General features: G+C 37.9%; 1 protein-coding gene across 2 annotated transcripts; it reads left to right on the forward strand.

Moving 5' to 3' along the window:
* The first annotated feature begins 2,498 nt into the window (after positions 1-2,498).
* Positions 2,499-23,867, forward strand: DHX36 (DEAH-box helicase 36). 2 transcript variants are annotated; one of them, XR_015700654.1, is made up of 26 exons: positions 2,514-2,750; positions 3,276-3,397; positions 4,225-4,426; positions 5,144-5,182; positions 6,447-6,617; positions 7,574-7,653; positions 8,643-8,717; positions 8,852-9,018; positions 9,607-9,688; positions 10,171-10,311; positions 11,605-11,707; positions 13,273-13,360; positions 14,235-14,290; positions 14,391-14,455; positions 14,947-15,090; positions 15,747-15,864; positions 16,533-16,631; positions 17,645-17,818; positions 18,120-18,206; positions 18,877-18,960; positions 19,064-19,163; positions 19,250-19,340; positions 21,057-21,177; positions 21,767-21,919; positions 22,254-22,363; positions 22,913-23,140. XR_015700654.1 is itself a non-coding variant. In XM_009463816.2 (25 exons), exons 1-25 carry the CDS (start codon positions 2,499-2,501, stop codon positions 23,096-23,098), a joined length of 3,000 nt encoding a protein of 999 aa, XP_009462091.2. In that variant the 3' UTR covers positions 23,099-23,867. The 2 variants fall into 2 exon arrangements, 1 of the variants encoding a protein (XP_009462091.2); XM_009463816.2 differs by lacking the exon at positions 22,254-22,363 and having other exon boundaries at positions 2,499-2,750; positions 22,913-23,867.
* The last annotated feature ends 101 nt before the right edge of the window (positions 23,868-23,968 follow it).

The following is a 23,968-nucleotide window of genomic DNA, read 5'->3' on the forward strand; positions in this document are numbered from 1 at the left end:
ATGCAGTAGCTACATGCAGGCATATGGGAATTTCCTCTTGCACGAAAATCCCATTTATTTCAAATGTGTGCACTGCTTAGGTGTCCAAATACACTATCATGGAGAGATACTGGATCAAACAGAATAAATCTGTTGAAGTCACCCGAGTGATTCAAGGTAACCCTAGAACATTTTTCTTCAGTAATTTTAAGGAGGTACCACAGACAAAACCAGCTTTCTGACAGCTTGCCTGGGCATGCGGAACCTAACAGGAGATGCAGTGGCGTGTCTAAGTCAAGCGGCACCTGAGAGTGTGGCCCCAAACGTTGCTGAGGGGGTGCGTACCGTAAGGCCTGGCCGGTGGTACGTGTTACGGGTGGTCACCAGGGGCCCGTTCATTCCAGGCTTCACTAGTTTCAGGTTAGCATTAGTCACGTCTCCTGTGCTGGTATATGTAAATAACAGAACTAGAGAGAATAATCGCCCCAATTTATATTCACCTACAGGCTAAAGAAGACCCGAAAGACAAGCTCGTTTATGTGGGGGTAATGTGCCACTGACATGAAAGTTCATACCTGAGCAGCAGGATGTTTTCCCATCTAGTATCCCATACCCCCTCCATCCTTTCGGAAGGACTTGCGCCATTCTCCCTTGTCTGGCCTGTGTAGGTATGCCAGTGACATATTTCAACAGGGGATCTTTTAACATTTCTCAGCTTTCTGAGAACTTATTTTGTGCTAATTTTCTTTGGCTCTTTTTTACTCCCGGGTAGATTGTCACTGTGAGACTTCTGAAGAATGCTGTGAAATTACTGTTAGTTAATGGAGGATGACAAATGCAAGAAGTTGTGGAGTGTGCTTCCCTAGGCTGCATTAAGCCACAGAGGCAGGATGAGAAGAGGAGAAGTAAGGAAGAAGTATATTTCCTCCTAGATTTCTCATTTCTCTCCCACGCTCCTTCATGTAATTTGCCTTTCGGATGATCTTGCTCTATCCTCCAGTCCTTGCACTCTCTGTTCTTCGTCCCCTCCTTTTCCCTCTTCTCTCTGGGTAACCTCAGCCAAAGTTCAGCTACTCGCTGTGCTGATGACTCAGAGCTCTTGCTCTCTCTTCCTTACTTGTCTCTTTATTCAAATTAAAATCCAAGCTTCTCTGAGATTTCCTTGTACCTGAAACAGGGTATAGCTAAAAAAAGACCACGTGATGTTTCTTGCACAGACCCTCCTGTGCAAGACCGTGGCGCGATGCTGTGCCGTTTTGCAGACGTACAGATGAGCTCTGGCTGAGTTGGTAGGTCTGCGCAGGACACGGTGGTGCACCATGGGTCTCGTCCCCAGCGCGGTGCGATTTTGTCCTTGGAGAAAGGGGTCCCATGAGCCGTCTGCCACCTACTGCCGTGATTGCTAAGAAGAGCTCCAGTGGCTGCCTTGTCGCTCGCCTCTATAACCTGAGGTGTCTTGGAGTACAAGGCTACAGATGTATGCCATGACAAGGAGTTGTGATTTTGGTCTGCCTGTTTTAAGGCTGTGGAAATAAGCATTTCCTTAAGCATGGAAAAGGGTAAGCCTAGCAGCAAGGCAAGTGGCTACTTGGATGCATAAGGCATTTTGTGAGGGGAAAGGATAAAAGAAAATAGAGATCTTTCTTTAACTCAAGCACCTAGTTCTTATTTCTTTACATAGCCAACTGCTGGGAGTTGTTGGACTAACTGTAGGTAAACTGTAGGCAGAGAAAAAAGAGAAAATGGTTTCCTTTGAAAGAAGCAGTCCTTTACCCAAAAGAAGTTTGAAAATCAGTGTGTAACACTGTGTTTCAGAGGTCTGAATGCTAGTAATTTTTAAACGAATGTAAATCATACCAACAAAGAAGAAAAGGCAAAAGACTATGTAAAGAAATGAGATTGAAGAAGCGTTTATAGCTGCACAGTAGTATTCAAGGAAACAAAAAGAACATTAATTAACTGTTGGAAGAGTAATAATTCTGTGAATAATTTTATCTAATTTGAAAGGTTTAATTTAACACTCCAGAGAACTTGGACAAAGTATACTGCGTACAGCAGCCATCAGCCAGCAGACCCAGAACTGGTAGCTATTTAAATATGTATATTCTATAGAAAAAAAGGATAGGAATACCCATCTGGTACACCGAAAGGGTAGCAACCCCATATGTCATGATGGAGACCAACACTGAATGTGTTCTTAAAATCTTATCTGCAGCCTCAGAAAGGGAAATCAAAACTCGGATCTGTAAATTGAACCAAGAAGAGATACTCGTGCAAGATGAACCTCAGTGACATACCGGTGGATATATTGCCTTATTCAGCCGCTATTATGCCTCACTCCCAGGTGCGGTTCAAGGTAGTGCCGCCGTCCTAATGCGCGGTGGCGTCAGGGAGTAGGGGTGCGAAGCGCCGCTCTCGGTACGCGGAGGAGTCGGGGCCGGGACTCGAACCCACGGCCCTGGCGCGGGGGCGGGGCGTGATGGCGCGGGGCGGGGCGGCGGGCGGAAGTGAGGCGGCGGATGAGGCGGGTGGCGGCGGCGGTGGGTACCGGCTGCCGGGCGGCCATGAGCTACGAGCACTGCCGGGACTGGGGCCGCGGCCGCGGCGGCGATGGCAGGTCTTCCGCCGCCGCCTCCTCCTCCGCGGGGGGCGGGCACGGGGGCCGCGGCGGCGGCCGGGGGCGCCACCCCAGCCACCTGAAGGGCCGCGAGATCGGGCTGTGGTACGCGCGGAAGCAGGGCCAGAAGAGCAAGGAGACGGACCGGCAGCAGGTGAGGGGCGGCCCTCGCCGTGGGCAGCGGCGCCGTCTGCGCCCCCGTCCTGCCAGCTGCGCCCCGCGGCCTTTCGTCCCGCCGGGTTCCGTCCCGCTCCCCGAAACAGCGGGGGAGGGAAGGCGGCGGTGACCGGGGCAGGCGGGAAAATCCCCGGCCTAAGCGATGCCTTCGGTGCAGGGAGCGCGGCGGGCGGGCGAGAGGGGGCCGCAGCTGGGGGGAGGGCGTCGAGGGGACCCCGGTCAGCAGCGCTCTGCCCCGCTTGCCTGGCTGCCTGTGCGGGAGGGGGTGCCCCTGTCTCGGAAGCGTCTGCGTTTATTCAGCGTTCTGCCCCACGCGATGAAAAAGATGCGTTTGTCACCGCACGTTGAAAACCGTCGTAAGGAGAAGCTATTACAAAGAAATTTTCAGTCGTGCCAAAGAGTCTCACTAGTCTGAGAATGACATCTAGGTGTTCATAATGTAGTATCTGTAGGTATGCTGAGTCCATGTTGATGAAAATTGTACTTTTTTTCTTTTTACTAGAGAGCTGTTGTGCGTATGGATGAACGCAGGGAAGAGCAAATCGTGCAGCTGTTGAATACTGTCCAAACTAAAAATGAAAAGGAGCAAGAAGCCATGTCCTGGTGGTCTGGGGATGAAGAAGGGTAAAGAGAAACAATTACTAACACTTTTATTTACTTTGAATTGAACAAACTTCCCACAAACTGGTAGGAAGATATATCAGAAAATATTTACATTTTTGTGAGTGAATTAGGTTAGCAAATATACTTAGTTTTCTCTACATGTATTGTCATACTGAAACAGTTGGTTGTAACCGTTGCTGTAAAACTTTTCCAGATTACTGTTGAGTTTGGGGTGTAAAATTGTCACTTAAAATAATAAAATCCTGTAATTAATCTCCAGGTCTACTAGAGTAGATATACAGAATTTTTCAGCTTCCCTGGCCTCCGGAATTACTATTCCAGAGTGGTATTTGACTTAATTCTTCAGTTATTGTAGAGTCTTGGAATGTTTTCTCGGCCTCTGTGAAATAGGGTCCGTTCTTAACACTTAAAGGATTTTAAATAATAGCAGTGAAATGGGCAGCCAGGTGTATTACTCTGAGTCCACTGAAATGAGGTGTTTAAGTCTTTGTTTAGCTGGATGATCCAGTTACGGAGCAGTGTTCTGACAGCGGGTTAAGCAGTAATTCTCTGGAGATGTTTTGTTGCTTTGTTAGATTCGTTTTGATACAAAACATGTTAGGTTTCTAGATACTGATGTAAAATTTTGGATGGCTGGTAATTTTCAGACTTTAATTGTTTATATGGCATACGCCGTATTCTCGTTGGCTGATGGCCAAGGAACTTGTAGATGTAACGTCTCAAAAAACAGATTTAAGGTTTGCCTTGAATGGTTCAGTGTACTCTTCATAATGGCCAAGCCCATCTTGGATAATCTTTGAAATTTCTGTTCTCTGCACTTATTTCAGACCTACTCCAGAACAGCCTGCAAAAGTGAAACCAGATGCTGAAAAAGCTCCTGTAAGACAGAAACCAGTCTTGGAAAAAGCATTTCTTGATCGGGATGTGGAATATCTCTTTGAAAAAAATGAGCAGGATACTGATTTAGATGAGCAACTTAAAGAAGACTTAAGAAAGAAGAAATCTGATCCTAGATATATTGAAATGCAGGTACTTTTCCATGTGTTAAGTAGAAAGTTTTTGATTGTTTTGGGTTTTTTGGGTTTTTTGTTGGGTTTTTTTTTTGTTAAACTAACCAGAAAACATCACTTCTTGTAGTTTATTTACTAGGAAGTTGTCATGATGTTACTTTGGCTAAAAATTGCCTTCAGAATTTGCAAAATGCATACCTATCAATAGGACAGCGATTAAAAAACAGGCTTTCAGTGACAATTTGTGGCTGCATGAAATCTAAAATTTTAAACTTACACATTGTTTAGTTGGGTGGGGTTTTCTGTTTGTTTTTTGACAGGTTGTACCCTGCATTTATGTCTAAAACTGAAAGCACAGAAATGGGCTCTGAAGGAATTGACTCTTAAAAATGTAGTTTGTTGCTCTAATAGCCATATATAAAGTTGTCAAATAAAACAGTCTTACCATGAACAGGCTGTTCTCCCTTTGATACAAGGCCCCAGTCTTGCAAATTTGTATACTTATCTCTTCATGTACTGAACTGTTGGTTTTAAATAATTTTGCTAAATTTAATGAAACTGAAAACATGCATGGAATTAAACTTGCTTCTAGTGGGTCTGTGTTTATATAAGTATCAGCTGAACAGTTTGTCGTGTTATTTCACAGTTTAGCCTAGGTCATAGGTGAAATCTGTTCTATTATTTCAGTGTTGAAAAGGTGTTTAAAGATATGTACTGTTATTTTCTTTTTCCTCAGAGATTCCGGGAGAAACTCCCTTCATATGGGATGAGACAGGTAAATGTGTATTAAATTTGAAAGAATATGTGTTTCTGTTGCTCTGTTGTAAAATAGGAGAAACCAGTTGTGTAACTGGGACTAACAGAAACCTTTGTTGCCTTTTGTGAAGGTGCTGAAGCCTCCCAAGTTCTGACACTGGGTTTGACTTCTTTCCAGAAAGTAGCTCAGGTTCACTGCTTCGTGATATGTGTGAAGTTACTCTGAGGCTATATACAGTTTTATCAGTAGGGGCAGCAGTATTCATGGAAACGGTATTGAACGCTAGCTACGTTTAAGTACAGTTTTTCTTAAAGTATAGGTCTTTTCTTCTTTCTCTGCCAGTTAACTTCTAGAACGTTCCTAGTTATTTGGATTTTGTGCAGAGTAATTGACCACTACGTAGATTGTCATGCTTGCTTTTTCTTGTATATATAAAATTGTGGCCATTTGTTGAACATTTGCCCAATTTAGAATTTAATATAATGCTGATTTAAACCTTTTTCTTTTTTAATCACAGACTGAATGGCTGTGCTGCTGGCTGTTACTGCTATTAGTTTCCCAGTCAAAGTATAACGTCAGTGATAGTATGGGTTATTATTAATTGAAGTTAATTCTTCTTTTGATGTTGCCTGTATGAAATAGAAATTGAATATTCTGTTATGTTTCCTTTTGCAGGTTGAATGAGTAATTAGTGAGCTTCCTTTCTAAAATTAATGTATTTGTCATAATGTGGTCCTTCCTGTTAGTGTTTGTTTCTTAAATTGGTTTTACTCCCCTTTACAATCCTTTGGATTGGGAGGTAGAGGCTGGGAGCATAAGAAATCTGTTCCTGTCAATATAAGAAATGTTAAAACATTGCACTGAAAATCTTCAGTTAGTACAGTCTTGGAGTCCGACAGGGAAAACGCTTGTTTTCAGTCACCAAAGATATACAGAAGGCAAGTAGGAGGGAGAATAGTTTAAAAATTTATTTCAGGCTTTCATTTTAGTTATTTTATGTTGTTTTCATATAGGATCTTAAGTATTTAAAACTAGTATTCAGATTTTATATGCTTTAAACCTTACACATGTGAAGCGCAAATGTACAGAAATTGCTTCTGTGTGGTTTAAACTAAACTTTCTTTTTTTTAGTACTACGAGAAACAGATAAGTATCTGTTTCTTTAGTTGCTGTGACATTTTCTTCTAAGTTCATCGCACAGTAGCAGAGGATTGTCAAAATCCTTCTAAAAATCTGTTTTGAACAATAATACAGTAAATGTTTTCTCTTTGTCTGGAAACAGGAACTTGTAAACCTTATAAACAATAATCGAGTAACTGTGATAAGTGGTGAAACTGGTTGTGGAAAGACAACCCAAGTTACACAGTTCATCTTGGATGATTACATAGAGCGAGGGAAAGGGTCTACATGCAGGATTGTTTGTACTCAGCCTAGGAGGATCAGTGCTATCTCGGTAAGTGCCATTTTGACAAAATGAGTAACTCATTTCTTGTGATTGGGTTGTTTTTTGTTTTTTTTTTCCCCCCCAATAAATCTGAGGAAAAATTACCACCTTATTCAGAATCATTGAATGAAAATATATTTCTTACTGGGCCTAGGATCCATGGGCAAGCTTATGAACTGAGTGTGCAATCTGCTAGATTATTTGAAGTTAAGATGTGAAAAAATTCCAAATGACCAGATAGGTACTGTGCACCTCTCAGAGAAACTGCTCTGCTGTCACATGTACTCATACTAAAGTTAAAGCTCAAGATAAGCATTCAGCCTGTAGTGGACAGTGAAGATGGTTTTTTGTGTGTTCATTTTCAGTCATCTTCGATTCTATTGCAAGTAACAATTTCGTTCATATACACTAATTTGATATTTTGTAAGTTTTGGTCATTAATAGAGTATTGGCACTGCAAGCCTCATTTTTCCCTGAATTTAATCATGGTTTATATCTGTCATTTTAGTGGATTTGGGCAGTGCAAATGTGAATTAAGGTAAACACTAATGTTGTGTCAGGCCCTTTAGAGGTATATTAATGAGCAAGAAAGAATTTGGCTTTTAAGTGTATAGTAATCACTCTTCTTGATAGTTAAGTGTCAAATCGTTATAGAACCTTACATCCTATGAGGAAAAGCTCGCCCTGCTGAAAGGGCAAGTGTATTGCTAATGCCTAAATGGTTGTGTTCCTTGTGTTCCTTTAAAATATGTCCTGGGTCGCAAACCTGTTCTTGGCTTGCTGACAGGAAACACTATCCTCAGTGGAGGAGGAGAAGTGATTTTCAGTGTGTTTCTTTGTTGTTTACATAACACCTTGGTTCTAGGTATTTCCTTCTGATGAGTAGCTAAATCATAGATCAGCCTTGTGGGATTCTTTTAAAATTTTCTTTAATGCACTATTGTGATTTTATTTATTTTTCTAAGGTGGCTGAGAGAGTTGCTGCTGAAAGGGCAGAAGCATGTGGCAATGGCAAGAGCACAGGATACCAAATTCGTCTACAGAGGTAAGGGAGGCTTCCTCGGCAGTTTTTGTGCATTCATGTAAAGTAGTATTTATTGTTATTCAAGCAAGAAAATTTGAAAAGTAGTTCTTAACATAGATGACTGCTTTCATTCTGATATTGTCTCCAAAATTCCTGTGAATAGCTGGCGTAGGGAATAAGGTTTTTGAAATTTAGCAAAAAGTTTGAGTGCGATTGTTGTATTTTATGCAGCGTGTAATAATGGCTAGCACCAAGTTGTGCTTTGTGTAGTAAGTCCTTTTTTCAGCTCTTCTGAAAGGTTCCCCTATAGATAAAACTGTTAAAACTGATGTCCCTAATCCATGAATTTCAAGGAAAAATGGAAATGCTAAAGGAGAGAATGTTATAAGGCATATTTCTGTGGAAAACTATGTATTTGCTACACTTACTTATTGAGTAATCCCACTGGGATCAGGTAATAAAGTTAGGTGCATTGACAAGAGTTCGTAGACCTAGTGCCACAGAGCAAAAGCCATTACATTTGGAGTCATCTATAATTTAAAAAAAATAGCCGAAATGTTACCAGCAAATAATGGAATCTCAATGATTGTTGAAGAAAAACTGCTGGTGAGAGATGACAGCTTAGTCCTTTCAGCATTTTAATTTGAGTTTATAGAATCTCTTTTATATTTTTCTTTACTATTTAATCAAGAATGTTATACTGCTGTATATTTAGCTGTCATCTGTGCTGAGCTTAGAGAGCTGCAAGAATCAATGTGCAAATGATGAAGAATGATGTCTGGGAAGTCAGGGCTTCTGTCAGATTACAAGTAGTTCACTCCTCATCAGCAAAAATGCTGCAACTGTGGCCTAATTCCTTGTTCCTCCAATTGAACTGTAAGTGAGCAAGTTAGAGAATGAGGCATACCTCATGATGTCTATAATGACTATCTGCATTTTGATTTTAAGCTTTTAAAGTACTTTGTAAAATACAGAAGAGAACTGAGGAGTTCTTAATGTATCTCTTTCAGTCGGTTACCAAGGAAACAAGGTTCAATTTTATACTGTACCACAGGAATTGTCCTACAGTGGCTTCAGTCAGACAAGTAAGTTTTCCTATTTAATAAGAAACTGAATACAATCGTGAAATGACTTGACTACTGAGCTGTTCCTAACACTCGGCTCTGTTTTTTTAATTTTGCTAAAAACAAATGTTTAAATTCCTGCTTTTCTATTTTAGGCACTTGTCCAGCATTAGTCATGTAGTCCTTGATGAAATTCATGAAAGAAATCTTCAGTCAGATGTTTTAATGAGCATTATTAAAGATCTTCTGAATATTCGTTTGGACCTGAAAGTAATACTAATGAGCGCTACTTTAAATGCAGAGAAGTTTTCGGAGTATTTTGGTAGGTGAAATGCTTCCTATGAATGTTCCTCTTAAGTAATTTAGGCTTCTACAGTATAATGCAGTTCTCAAATTTTAGGATTGATTTTTATCAAAAGAGGTAATGACTTCAATTTTCCAAATAGTTGCCAGCTGCTGGAGATGCTTATTCCCTTAGTTTTATCTTATCATGAGCGTATGTTGCTTCTGTATTTGCTTTTCAGACATATCGTGGAAACAGTATCTCCGGAGTGTTTTCATATATTAAATATTTACTAATATTTACCATATTTTAGAAGTCTTGGTGTGAGTGGGCAACCAGATTGAAGCCTTTAGTTGTTCAATCTTGCAGCTTTATCCTGTAGCTGGAAGCTGATGAACCCGCTGGAGAACAATATACTGTTTGCTACCTATGCTTTTTTTTTATTCAGCAACTTTATTTGGAATTGAATTTGGCATCTTCTGTGATAATTTAAAAATAAACAAATGGAAAACCCCTGTAGACTTGGCAACTATATTGCAAAAATAGTGAAGAATGTTTATTGCCTCTGTTATTTCAGTACGGTATTTTGTTCACTGTTTAAAAACTGAGTTATGCCTTCTGTGACAGATAATTGTCCAATGATTCACATACCTGGGTTCACTTTCCCTGTGGTGGAATATCTTCTTGAAGATGTAATTGAGAAGTTGAGGTAAGTATATTTTCTGAACATCGTTATAGATAGTATTTTGAGGTTTTTTGCTTAGTATGTCTTTTCAAAGATTATCTTGCTATAAATAACCTGTGGAAGAATTAGCTGTGTTTTTCAACAGAAAACCTTTCAAGGGAAGTTTAGTAGCTTTTACAGTAATTAAAAATGGCACACAGCTACCTAGAAATGTTGGCTTGAGGAGGAAAAACACCCTTTCTTTCGCTGTGCTGAATTTTCAGGCTACTAAATCAAGCTAGTCTTTCTGTTTGTTCAGACTTTTTTTCTACGTGTTCTCATGCTTACTAGAGATGATACCTGGTTTTATAAGTAAGATTTCTTTCAAAAAATAAATTTTAAGAATCTTATTTACATGGTATAGCTAAAGCGCAGCATATTGTCCGTGGTTTGGAAAACTACTATGCAGCTGGCTTTAAATTACTTTAGTTTCAAAATTGAATTATGTTTGTTATTTAAATTTAAAGGTATACTCCAGAAAACACAGACCGTCGGCCACGGTGGAAGAAAGGCTTCATGCAAGGACATGTAAGCAGACCAGAAAAAGAAGAAAAAGAGGAAATCTACAGGGAACGATGGCCAGACTACTTAAGGCAGCTGCGGGGCAGGTTGTTCTCAAGTTACTCTTTTGCATTAAGTTTTTAGACACTTCTTAACTGAGAAACATGAATTAACACTGTACTCTATTACTATGCTTTTATTAATGATGTGATAGTTGCTACTGTGGAAAACAGTAATGATGAAATTGCCAGTACAGTTGGCTGGCAACCATTAAAGTGCTTTAGAGTTATCACAGAGAATTTGCTTCCTTTGCATGTGCAAACTGTAAGAGAACTTGGAGCTGTTGAGTCTCTTGCTATTGATGTCGGTATTCTCCGTTACAATCTTCAGCATAACGTTAGGCTTCTCGCGCTTTGGTCATTAGTGCACTTCTGATGAATTCTCCTTTTCTTCAGTCTTTTTCTTTGAGAGAGGTCTCACAGTATTTTAGTTTCATAATCAACATAATATAGAATGTGCTGGTTTAAAACAAAAACCAACCAAACAAAAAAAACCCAACCCAAAACCAAACCCAACAAAACAAAAAACCCCACCACAACCTCTTCCTCAGAATATTTTGGTATTCCTCTAGAGTGGTTTAAAACCAAGCTAACTAATTTTGCCTCTTGAGCACCTAGTAGAGATTGTCCACTTGAAACATTCTTTTGATTGCCAGCATTTGACTACTTTGGTAATCTGGATAAGTTGATTAATTGGGTAACCTGGCTGATTTATTTCAGGAACAGCATCTTCCTGTTTTTTTCTTCTCTCTTATTTGTCCTCTGCATTTTGGGAGTGTCTATATATCCTGCTTGGTAACAGTAATGAATATACATGGCTCAGTTTAATCTCCCTTTTCTAAGGGAAAGTCCTCAATGCTGTCTCTCTGCCTGGCCTGTCCCATGCTCTGCTCATCCCATTTGTACTCTTCCTTCTCTTTCCCGCCATGTCTTTTGAAGCAATTGGCAGTTCTTTCCATAGTGTTAGCTTTCATGAAATCAAAGGGCTGAACAGATGAGATGCCTCCTGTACTCCACTGTGAGTGAGAGAGAAATTGAGGGTAAACTCAGATTGTTTAGGTCCTAGGTAATCCATGAGGAGGAGGGAGATCATGTAAATGCTTGCAGTGTAGTTCAGTCATAACATGGTAATTCTTAAACTTACTATTCTAAACTGATGATAATCGCACTAAACTAAATCTCAAGAGTACATTGGAGGTACAGTAATTGAACAGACAAAGAAATAAATTGAACAGTAGTGGGTCATATAGATGTGTGATTGCAGAGCCTTATAACAGAAACGTGAGCATGTGACTTTGTATGTTAATAAGTTACCAATATGTACGCTTTCAATGCTTGTAGGTATTCAGCAAGTACTATAGATGCCTTGGAAATGATGGATGATGACAAGGTCGACCTTGACCTTATAGCAGCACTTATCAGACACATCGTTTTGGAAGAAGAGGTACACTTCTGTCTCCTATCATCACATTTTAATGATGTGACTGAATGGTTGTCAGTGGCTGTGGGGAATGTCAGAGCTGATAGTTTGGCTTATTGTACAGATAGATTACTTCTGAGAAGAACAAACCAAAAAATTCTTCTTTCTAACAGCTTTAAATACCCAATTACTATTTAAGCCCTGAATTTAGAATGTGGTTAGTTACAGTGTTTACTGAAATGATGGAGTAGAATACGTGTTTAAAGGGGAGCACACATCTAAGCATTTTCTTGAATAGGGGTTGTGGGTATTAACGAGAGCTATGTAGATAAAAAACTTGGAAAACTTACAAATACATTTGACATGCTCGTTTATGGTCCCTTCTGAGCAAGGGATAAAAAAGAGCCTGAATCCTTTCACTGACACTAGGGAGGGATTGTCTCGTAAATAAAACGGGATAGATATCTGAAGGTTTGGGTGCCATTTTAATTGAGTGCTGCATTTTTTTCTGTTGCATAAGCTTTTAAATAAGCCTTCAAATTAATGATACACCTTAGTTATTTGATGGAAAGTAAGAGAATTACAAATTAAATTTTAACTTTTAGTTCGTTCTGTGACTGTGTGTGTTTGTCAAAGGTAGTGTTCTTTGTAGGCTGCAGTAAAAGTTACGTTTTTTAAATAGCTGTAGAAAACTGTCTGAAAATCTCTTTAGTCTACAACTAAATCTCCATTCTTAATTCCTCAACAGTGGGAGGGAGAGGGCAAGAGCAATACTTGGAGTTGATGTTCACTGCCTCATGTCTGCACTGTGCAGTTGGCTTTAATGTTTTTTCTGCCTGACTAATCTAAATATGACTTAGATGCTGTGGAGACTGAATTTTTATACAGCCTAGCAAAAGTCTAGTCATGTTTACCAAACACACAGCTAGGAGAGACTTCCAACTTTCAGCTTGTCAAGATTAGTAGTTAATACAGCTGCATTAATAGTTATCCCCAAACATGCCTTGATATTTAGTAATAACATCATCAGAATATTAATATCGGAAGGATCCTGTGCCTGAAGCAGTGACAAACATGAAGTAAGAATAACTTCTGTTACCTTAGGTATAATGTATGTAGATTCTCATAACTGGAAGTCTGTGGGCGAGCTGACACCTTGGCTGATTCCTTAAAGAGAATTTTGATTATTTAAAATATTAAATACTTTAATATTTCAGTTGATAGATCATTTAAGCTGTGATTAATGAGGATGAGCTGCGGTTTGTATTTTGTTCTTCCTGTGTTGAAAAATCATACATTAGTTTCTCTCTGTTTTAGTTGCAGCTCAAATTCTTCTAATGTTGACATGGCGGTGTTTAAAACACTGCAGGGGAAAAATGTTTAATATTAAACTTCTATTTGTTCAGACAAATATCTGTAGCTAACTCTTATAGAAAGCAATCTTATAAACTTTGTTCTAAATTTGAGTCAATGAGGTTTCAAATATCACCTGTCCAACATACATGTATCGGTGTGCAAGTAGCTGGTTCTTTGCATAGCATATAATTTATTCTAACCTCTTTTCCCTTCACTCTCTCTTTTAAATATAGGATGGTGCAATTCTAGTGTTTCTTCCAGGCTGGGACAACATTAGCACTTTGCATGATCTCTTGATGTCACAAGTCATGTTTAAGTCAGGTAAAAACAAAACTTTAAATGGGAATTCTAGCAGTAGCGTTAGTGGCAAAGACTTAATTTTTGCATGTGATTGCTGGTATTGCACTGGATTTTTTTTTTTTCTCGTCTCTCCTCTCAAAATGATTGCAGTGTGTTCAGCATGTTTTGTGTTTCTATGATAACTTTCATCTGCTAATGATAATAACTCATTTTCCTCAGTGTAGGAGTGAACAATCTGAAAAAGAAACTGACCTGCATCTTTTTCCTGTTGTCCTTTCTTGTAGCTATGATAACTTCCATCCAAAACTAAACTCTTTCTTCATTCTGTGTTCATTTCCTCTTTTCTTGATTTTTCAGCAGCTTCTGTCTACTGCTTTTCTGATAGTTCTTTTAAATCCTATTTATTCCTAGAAGCTTTTTTAATAGGACACTAAAATACCCTATGCCTGTCTGATACACTTTAATTTGTCCTATTTGCATAACTCATACTTTCATCTAACTTGTCTAACTATGCTCTTGACTATTCGGATAGTTGTCTTACAGTTCACGTTATGTACATTCCATAGATAAGGAATTTCAATTTATTGAAAGATTGAGGAGAGTGTCAGTTTGTTAAACTTGAGCAATTATTAAATAATTTGAGAATTTAAAAATGAAATATAAATTACTGTACATAACTTCATGTATTTTCTTAAACTTGTCAAGTTTTCATACCATAATAAAAAAAAACTCCTTTTTACTTCAGAATTTGCCATTATGATACATATACCTGTGAATTCAGAATAAGAAACATAATTACTTGCAGCATATCTTCTCTATTCTGCATAGTTGATTTTCCTGTAAAATTAAAGTTTCTGTGCTTACACCATATCTTTTACTGATCTTTAATTTTCAGATAGGTTTATTATCATACCTTTACATTCATTGATGCCTACTGTTAACCAGACTCAGGTATGCTTTTCTTTTATTGTAATATTTCACAACTACAAAAAAATAATTAAGCATATGTTTGGTTTTGGCAAACATATAAATGGACCATGGATAATTACAGGTTTTTAAGAAGACCCCGCCAGGAGTAAGGAAAATCGTGATTGCTACCAACATTGCAGAGACTAGGTAAATAGCTAGCTATACAGACCAAAAAAAGCTATACGTTTAACAAAATAAAGCAAAGTGGTAATCTAAAGTATAAATCTGTTTAATGTTTCTAAAATAAATGTTTTTGTATTTGTACCATTCACTTATAACACTTAATCTTTAGAAATGTTTATAGAGAAAACAGGAGTTTTCCTTTAATTGTTTTAAACAATGAAAACATGGATGTTACTATAAAGATGCCTTTGTACATGATAAATCTGAGTTGCCTGTCCTCTCTGCAGACTTCATAACCCCATGTGGTGACTTTTGCCAGACCTAGGAGAATAAATCAAGCTGTTTCTTGAACTACGTAGTAATGTAATTCTTAATGAAATTCCAAGCACAGTTTTTTTTATTGTTGGCTCACAATTTGGGGGAGGGGGTAAAGGGAGACTAAATCCCCTTTCAAATGCTAGGTCAAGCTTGCAAAGATGAAGAGCGGCATTTTTTTCCTCTCTTTTTTTAAACAGCATTACAATAGATGACGTCGTGTTCGTTATAGATGGTGGAAAAATAAAGGAAACTCACTTTGACACACAGAACAACATCAGCACAATGGCAGCAGAGTGGGTTAGTAAAGCTAATGCCAAGCAGAGGAAAGGTCGAGCAGGAAGGTAAGAATAACGGGGATAGTTAGAAAAGTTTTGTGATGTTAAGTTTCCATCAGTCTTGGAGCACATGCGTGCTGAAGATACTAGTTTGTTATTCATATGTTCAGAAGCAGATGCTAGCACAACTGTCTCTTGTTCTTATGGAAAGAATAGTTTCTTTGTCTTTCTAGGAAACTGACTTAACTTGTGCTGCATTTAACTCATGAGTTTCCTGCATTTTTTAAAATTTTTGTTGGTAGTGTTTACCTTCACACCTGATTTATGAGGCTATGATACATTAAAGTGAAGATTGCCTACAAACTAATAGCACTTCGCTATATACCAAATTTTTTTTAAATTTCTCTCCCTCTCAAAATACCTTGTGGAATATTCTGTCTCTTGTTCAGACTTAGAGTTCTTCTCTTGAGCAGTTGATAGGAGGTTTCTGTGTTCTGCGTGCCTTTTTTCCTGTTGATGGGTCTGTGTTTCAGAAAGCTGAAATGGCTTTTACAATTGAATACGCTTGAGTTCTAATTCCTTGAGGTGTTTTGGAAAGCTGTTTGTAAAAAAAAAAAAAAACAAAAAAAAAAAAACCAAAACAAAAAACAAAAAAACCCACAATTATAATGTCACAGTGTCATAGGAAAAAAAATAAAATTGTTTATTTTATATAATTCCAGAGTTCAGCCAGGCCACTGCTATCATCTATACAATGGACTACGTGCTAGCCTTCTAGATGATTATCAGTTACCAGAGATCTTGAGGACACCTTTGGAAGAACTCTGCTTACAAATCAAGGTAAACATATGAATCTTGAAACTTATTTATTATTTTCCATTGGAATAAGAGGTTGAGAGATTAAGTTAATGCAACTGTGAGCCTATGGTTGTCTTCAAGTCAAAATTCTGTTCCACCAGAAGTACAATATATTTAGCTAATAATTGCAGCAACTTTTGCAAAATGCATCCTTGCATCTACATGCATCAAGCCCAGGAAAAATAAGACTGTCTAGTGTAAATAAAAGCTGAAGTCCACAACAAAAATGTGGACTGTGCTTCCTGCCCTGTCCCCCCAAAGATCATTCAATGGGAGCTTCAGTTAGAATGCCAGTGAGTCAAGGGATATGATATCTTAAAAGAATTTTACTACAAAGTAGTTTTAGAACTGATGTGAGTTTCCTTTTCGGCAGTTTGTGTGGAATTCCCTATGCATGCATAAGGAATATCACGTGTATGCACACTGAATAAAGTAGATCCTTATGTTTCAAGTTTCGCTATTACTACATTATTATTATTTTTGTCCTTACTTCTTAATTGGTAAAATTCTAACTCAAGCTGTGAATTATTCACACTTTTTAAAATTAGTGTGGTCACTGCTTACTAATTTTAGGTAGCCATATTTCTCCAACTGCTGTAGGTTTTTGGTTGGTTGTGGGTTTTTTTTGTTGTTTTTTTTTTTTCTTTCAGATTCTAAAGCTTGGTGGAATTGCTTATTTTCTGAGCAAACTAATGGATCCACCATCTCGTGATGCTGTAATGTTGGCCATAAATCATCTAATGGAGCTGGTAAAGTATTGCTTAATGTACATGCAAGGAAAAAATCTGTTTAGAACCATGTTAGTGAGTTGTTTGTTATCAGACAGTTCTGGTTCTACAGGTCTGGACACTTGCAACCCCTTACCGCATTGTGTAGACCCTTTATATATCTTCACTGAAACAGAGGAAATAATTTCACATAATACATGATGTTTATGGGCTGCATAGAGTAGTTCCCGAGGAACTTTCTAAATTACTCAAAACATATACATGCACCTTGCATTTAAGTTCCTTACAGATATTTATGTAACTCACTGCTTCTGTACCACCCTGCTCACGGCTGCATCCACCAAGCCTTCATATCCCAGTCAGATTAGTGAAGAGTTTGAGATACTTTTTCTGTGGACGAATAAGGCATATAGGAGAAAGATCTTGTATGTCATTGCCCCTTTGGATGCTGGGGAAGGAGAGATTAGTGACACATTTGTACTACTGTCTTCTTGCCCTGGTGTTTATTGCTACAACTGATTCGTACAAATAATTGAAACATCTGATTTAGGTGAAGGGCAGTATTTAGACTGATGGCATGATTCTGTAAATGTTTAGATGAAATTAAAATCCAGCATACATTTGGTGTTCTATGGCAATGCTGTATAGTAGCAAAGGGTAGAGTAAATAAAAACAGAGTGATATTGAGGGTAAGATACAAGTCTAAAAATAAGCTTGATCAGGAGAATAGGAAGACATTCAAGTGTTAATAATTCTTTGTACTTTTGTCCAGAAAGACATGAGCCCTAGTAAACCACTTGAAACACAATTGAAGATGGTTGCAATTAGATCCAAGAAAATTGCACATTTCAATTTCTCCATAACTTGCCTGATCACTTTCCTACCATACCTTAGTACAGCTAGCTGCGTTCTCCAGCTATTAGGCTTTCCTTTGTTCTCTAGGTATACTAGTGGCTATTTCAAGGAAATCCTCCCCATTTCAAATACTGTGTTTATTCTTTTTCCTTTTTTTTTTTTTTTCCTTCTTCTGACAGAATGCTTTGGACAGACAAGAAGAACTGACTCCACTGGGTGTCCATTTAGCACGATTACCAGTTGAACCGCATATTGGAAAAATGATCCTTTTCGGAGCTTTATTCTGCTGCTTGGATCCAGTACTTACAATTGCAGCTAGCCTCAGCTTCAAAGACCCTTTTGTCATTCCTCTGGTAAAGTTTCTAAGAGGAGAACTACACATAAGATTTTAAGAATCTCAGAAGGATATTGGGATTTACTGAGATGTTGTAGTTTAAAAGCACTTTAATCTTATTTTCAGGTTAATTACATTTTTATTAGTAGAAGGTTGCCTTCACATACTATGAAGTATTGTCTTTGCCTACAGCATGTTGGAAGTAGCTTTAATTTTCATGTATGTAGCATGCAAAATATTGCTGTATGTATGTACCTTAATTAGGAAAAGAGAAATGGCGTGTCAGTCATGAATGTTTTATAGGTTCTAATTATTCTTAGGGCAAAGAGAAAGTAGCAGATGCAAGAAGAAAGGAACTGTCAAAGAACACTAAAAGTGATCATCTAACTGTGGTGAATGCTTTCACGGTAGGCATGTTTTAATGTTCGCTAGGTTGTGGTTTTTTTTTTTCCTTCTATAATTTTAATTTGAGTGATATGGATTATTCTAAGGAAAAAACTGATCAGTTTATGCTCTGAAGTATTTCTTTCTTGGGTTCTACAGAACCAAAACCAAATTAATTTTCATCCTTCTAGTGTAGAAGAATCTTGTCTTCAGGCTCAATAACCTAATTTCTTGTGGATAAGTCCATGAAAGATACAAATAAAATGCAATGTTATAGCTACCTTTCTGAAGTCATTAATTCTTGTCCTTCCGGCCTCTACAAGAGGCTGAAGGTAACTTCAAAAGCGTTGGAGATTTAGTTGTATAGCGTTGGGGCAAGAAGAAAAGGAAATAAATGGCCTGGAATGCAGTTTCTACCCAGGACTGTTAATAGCAACAAATGAAATCCTGGCAAACTTGGCTAGTTTTCATTTCTCACCATGGAAAAAGGAAGTTTTTGATTCAAAATGTTGTAAAGTTGTGCTTTTCTACTCTGTACTGCATATATATATAAACAAAGAGATCAAAGGATTTACTTTCTCTCTTGTAGAGAAAAATGTAACTGTGTTGTTGACCTCCAGTTTCTGCTGTCCTTAATTTTTTAGTATGTGTTCACTTACAAACGCTTTTGAACTAAGCGGTTTTAATTTTTAGGGCTGGGAAGAGACTCGGCGTCGTGGTTTCAGAACTGAGAAGGACTATTGCTGGGAATATTTCCTGTCTTCAAATACACTCCAGGTAACATCCTGACAGTTTAAAAAAGAGGATCGTGTCTGTGGGGGAAGAGGGGAGGAGCCTTGTGGCACAGCATCATTCTGGGACAATTTTTGTTGTTTCATAGATGCTGCATAACATGAAAGGACAGTTTGCGGAGCATCTCCTTGCAGCTGGGTTTGTGAATAGCAGAGACCCCAAGGATCCCAAATCTAATACCAACTCAGGTGAACAGTGGAAGGAAATGGAAAATTTCCGATAGCTGAAATCTCGGTTTGCAGAACTGCGTTATTTACTTTGCTGTCTTCTACAGATAATGAGAAGTTGCTCAAAGCGGTCATTTGTGCTGGTTTATATCCAAAAGTTGCAAAGATCCGGCCAAGCTTCAGCAAAAAGAGAAAAATGTAAGGGTTTGGTTTAATGTTGATTTGTATTCGAGGTGTTTTCTACATTAGGTAGTTGGGCAAGGTGAAGCAATGGCTTGAGTGTGTGAATGAATCTGTGTACAGCTCAATCATGGGTGTGGGTTACTTCATTTGAGAAGGGTAGATGAGAGCATGGGATTGTTGATCTTTACTTTGTTTAACATTTGGATACCTGTTAGTCTGTGAAATAATTTGTGTGACCTTAGCATGCCGTGGATAATGTTACAATATATCAATAACATGGCTGCTAAAGGAGTCCTACCATCATCTTCAATCTACAGCAGCAGTTCAAACACTAGCCTGTCTTACTATTTGACAACACAGAATACAGAAATTTCAGTCTGTTGATTTATCACCACTTATATTATCAGACTCTTTATTCTTATTAACTGTTACTCACAGTAACAATATCTCATCAGAATATAGCCATCCTTCTTATCGACCTGATTTAAGACAGAATGAAGGGTTTAATATTTGGATCGATTTTTCTGGGTGTGTGATGTTGAAACAACAAGCTAGGAGCAATCATGTTGCCTGTAATTAAAAAAAAAAAAAAAAAAAACAAAAAAAACAAAAAACCAAAAACCAACCAAACAAACAAAAAAAACCCCCCCAAAAAAAACAAAAAACCCCTAAGTGATTATTTCTATGAAAGGAGTAAGAATAGGTAGTCAAGATTCTACCTTAGATTGCATACTTTAGACCTGTCTGTAGCTGACACAGCTCGTCTGTTGATATGCCATTTTAAACGGAGTCCGGTGTGCTGGAGTCACCTCAGTGCAGTAAGTTTGCAAACCTGATGCAAGTTACCATGTTGCTGTATGTGTGCCGCATGGTGGAGCTAGGTGTAAGCTGGCTGCCCAGGAAGGTTGAATTTTATGATCCACTAAACAAGGATCTGTTACGCTAACCACTTTGCTGGAGAAGCTCTCCTACCTGCTGTTTCCGTTTCAAAACACTGAACTCCATGTTTTGCAAAATACTTCTGAGCACAGGGGGTAGAGAGCTCAGTGATCCACACCCAAAGAATTACATCCCTGAAATGTGGGAAGGAGGAGAACAGTTGTGCTTCATACATATTGTGCTTGGTTTCTGCTTTTTATTGTCTGACAGCATTATTATGTTAGAAGAGAAATGTAATTTCGGGTAGTAAGTAAAACCAAAGCAGTTGAATGTTATCCCTTGAGTCAAATTTCTTCAAAGGCACATGCTACAAACTACCCACTACAGACCACTCTAGACTGGCTAACAGTGGTATAGCTAGTCCCTTGTTCCACACTGACACTGCTTACCGCTGAGCAAAGAATTCAGATATGTAAGTTCCTTATGTGGCTTTTCCAAGAAATTGCTTGAAATTTGGTTTATGTAGCCAAATTCAGTAACTCAAGAGTCCTTCGTTTGGAAAAAGAATGCCACTTGTTTTTTCTATTTGAGAGAATGACGGGGTTTATTAAGGGGGTAAATTTGGCAAAGAATTCAAACTTCTTAAATGCAGAGAGAGATGTCTAAAAATTCATACTGTAGATTCAGTTGTAATCTTCTGGGAAAGGAGTTAAAGCTTCTTCAAATGTCCTTGTACTTTCAGAGTTCAGAACACTAGTGGATAATTGGAGGGTTTTTTAACTTGGGACATGATTGTGCTAAACTTTCAAGATCTTATTTCAATCCTAAAATAAAAACCTTTTTTCTTTTAAGGGTGAAAGTTTGCACCAAGACAGATGGAACAGTTAATATTCATCCTAAATCGGTTAATGTGGAGGAAACAGAGTTCCATTATAACTGGCTTGTCTACCATTTGAAGATGAGAACTAGCAGTGTATGTCAAGGGTTTATATTTGCCTAATTTATTTTTGTGGCTCTTTAATGAGGTTGGATCAGGGTTCAAAGGGGATGTGAACAATGCCTTTGTTTGAAGCCTTCCTGTCTTGAGTCATTCCTTTTACATGCCATCAGATTGTGCTCTTTGTGATACTGGTGGTATTGTTCCACAAATAACTAACTACTTGTGTTTTGTGGTTGGGGTTTTGGTTTGGTTTTTTTTTTTGGAGGGGTTGATTTTTTTTTTTTCAAGGTTCTGGCAATAACATGTGTGTTTTGTTTTTTTTTTATTTCAACCTGATATAACACTTCTGAATATGCTGAATTTTTTTTTTCTCTGATTTGTTACGGAGTAGTTGGTTTGATTTCACCACTTTGTGGGAAGGACTGTATTTGGGACCATTTTTACTCCTGTTTAGTCTGATTTCATGTAACTTTTTCAGCTGAATTGCTCCATATATGTCTTGCAGATTTCTGAATGCCTCTGAATAATGATCTTTGGGAATTCTGTTATGAGTTTCATTAAGGGTTACTGATGTCACTTAAGATGTTTTGAAGGGTGATTTGACAATTTTGTTGTCTTGCAGATTTACTTGTATGACTGTACAGAGGTCTCTCCATACTGTCTATTGTTCTTCGGAGGAGATATATCCATTCAGAAGGATAAAGATCAGGATACCATCGCTGTGGATGAATGGATTGTTTTCCAGTCTCCGGCAAGAATAGCGCACTTAGTTAAGGTGACTATGTTTAATAATAATGTATATGGAAGACTTAGTGTAACACTGATTCTTCTTAAAGATTTCTATATTTGATATTACTGTGTACCTACAGATTTACCACTATAGGGAGATGATAATGTTTTAAATGTATTCCCAGGAAGCAGTTCAAGTACACAAAGTAAACGAGAGATCTACTGAAGGTGTGTAGATGAATGCAAGTTAAAACGCAGTAGTAAAAATAATATTCTGAACATCTGTATCACATGGTAAACTGGGCAGAAGTAAACAGTGATGTACTCCCTTATGTTTGGCCTTAGGAGCTGGCACTCGGATATTTTTTTTTTTTTTCCAGTGTAATAGCTTGACTAATGAGACTTGAGGCTGTGTGCCTGCTGAGGCATCAGGAATATGGCGGTGATGTTCTTGTTCAGCTGGTGGAGCCTCTGCTGAAAAATTCATGGGGTATTGAAAAAACTGTAGAAGCTTCAGAGAAGAGTCATAGGGTGCATTTAAAGGATTTATAAACATGTCTTACAGTGAGAGATTTGAAGAGCTTAATCCCTGTAGTTTTCCATACCAAAACTTGATCAGTCCATGAAATGTCAACGTGGATGTGGAAACATGAGGATGGGGCTCTTCAGCTAGCAGTAATAAGTTCCAGTGGAAGGAGGAGCTGAATAGAGCTCTGTTTAATATTAGATCCTAGAAATCGTATCTGACTCTATTTTTAAACCCAAATATTTTTGATCCTGAAATAGTCAGCTAATGGATGTATAGGTTTTTAAAAGCCATCACATCCAGAGATGGTCATCTGTCATAAAAGGTAAAACTGCTAGTTTTTGAGAAGCAGCTTTTGATCCTGAAAATAGCAATGTTGAAATGAATTGACAGGAGAACAGAGGGCCCAAGGGATTTGAACTTACTCTAGTAATGTTGTTGTGTGTAGCTCTAATTGCCTTGTCTCTTTTTTCTTTTCTTTTTTTTAACTTCATTCCAACAAACTCTTTCCAGAATTTAAGACAAGAGCTCGATGATCTTCTACAAGAAAAAATAGAAAACCCACATCCCGTGGACTGGAATGATATTAAATCCAGGGATACAGCAGTACTGACAGCTATTATAGACTTAATCACAACACAAGAGAATGAAAGTGCCAGAAACTATGCTCCACGATTCCAGAGTGAACGCTATAGTTGACACACTTTCATCTGTATCGATAAAGCCAACATATTCACCTTTTTTGTTTTGTTTTTTTTTTTTTTTTTTAATAGCATTTATTTAGCTAGAGGAAAAACTTTTTTAGGGTAAGCTGGTAATTCCCTCATACTGAAGAGCAGTTATTTCAAAATAGCTGGTAATATCTGTATATGCATGGTATTCTGTGTTCAGTGTAGCTTTTTAAATAAGAGGAAATGCAATGCTAGCAATGTTAGTTGATGTATGGTTCTTGTCTTGCAGTAGCTTTTTTTTTTTTTTTTTGTTAACCCATCAGGTAACAGATATTCAAAAAACCTGCTAAAATACTGCTTAATAATACTTAACTGTTCTTGTTACTGGTAGAACCATCTCAAAAGACTTTTTTTGTTTAATTGGGGTTGGTGAGTAATTATACTTACTGTGTTATTCCAGCTGTGCAGCAGTCTTCTCACCAACACTTCCACAGAAGGTAATTATAGCTTAATTAAACTAAACTTGAAAACACTTGTTAAATTTGTACTGTGGGAGGAAACAATCTTCAGAAATATTCTCTTCTTCTGCCTTTCATCCCATTCAATTAATCTTTCTTCGCTTTCTGTCCCCACTGTCATCACTACTGACTAAAATTTTGGACTACAAGAAACATGGTTAGATAGAAGTCATGGTGGAATACACTTGAAGGTTTCACTGCATTCTAATTTTTCTTTTTTTAAAACAGTCCGTGTATGGGTTATAGTATTACATTAAAAGTTTTTTCTTTAAAGTGTTATTTCATCTGTTTAGTTCTTAATGTTTTGAACGTCATTCTGTTTTGAATGCTTCCAACTACGTAAGAACATGTGAAAAACAAGACTTGTGTAGGATTTCGAG

Source organism: Nipponia nippon, unplaced genomic scaffold (genome assembly GCF_047370975.1).
Source record: "Nipponia nippon isolate SJK-2023a ecotype South Korea unplaced genomic scaffold, ASM4737097v1 scaffold_7, whole genome shotgun sequence".
Taxonomy (NCBI): Eukaryota; Metazoa; Chordata; class Aves; order Pelecaniformes; family Threskiornithidae; genus Nipponia; species Nipponia nippon.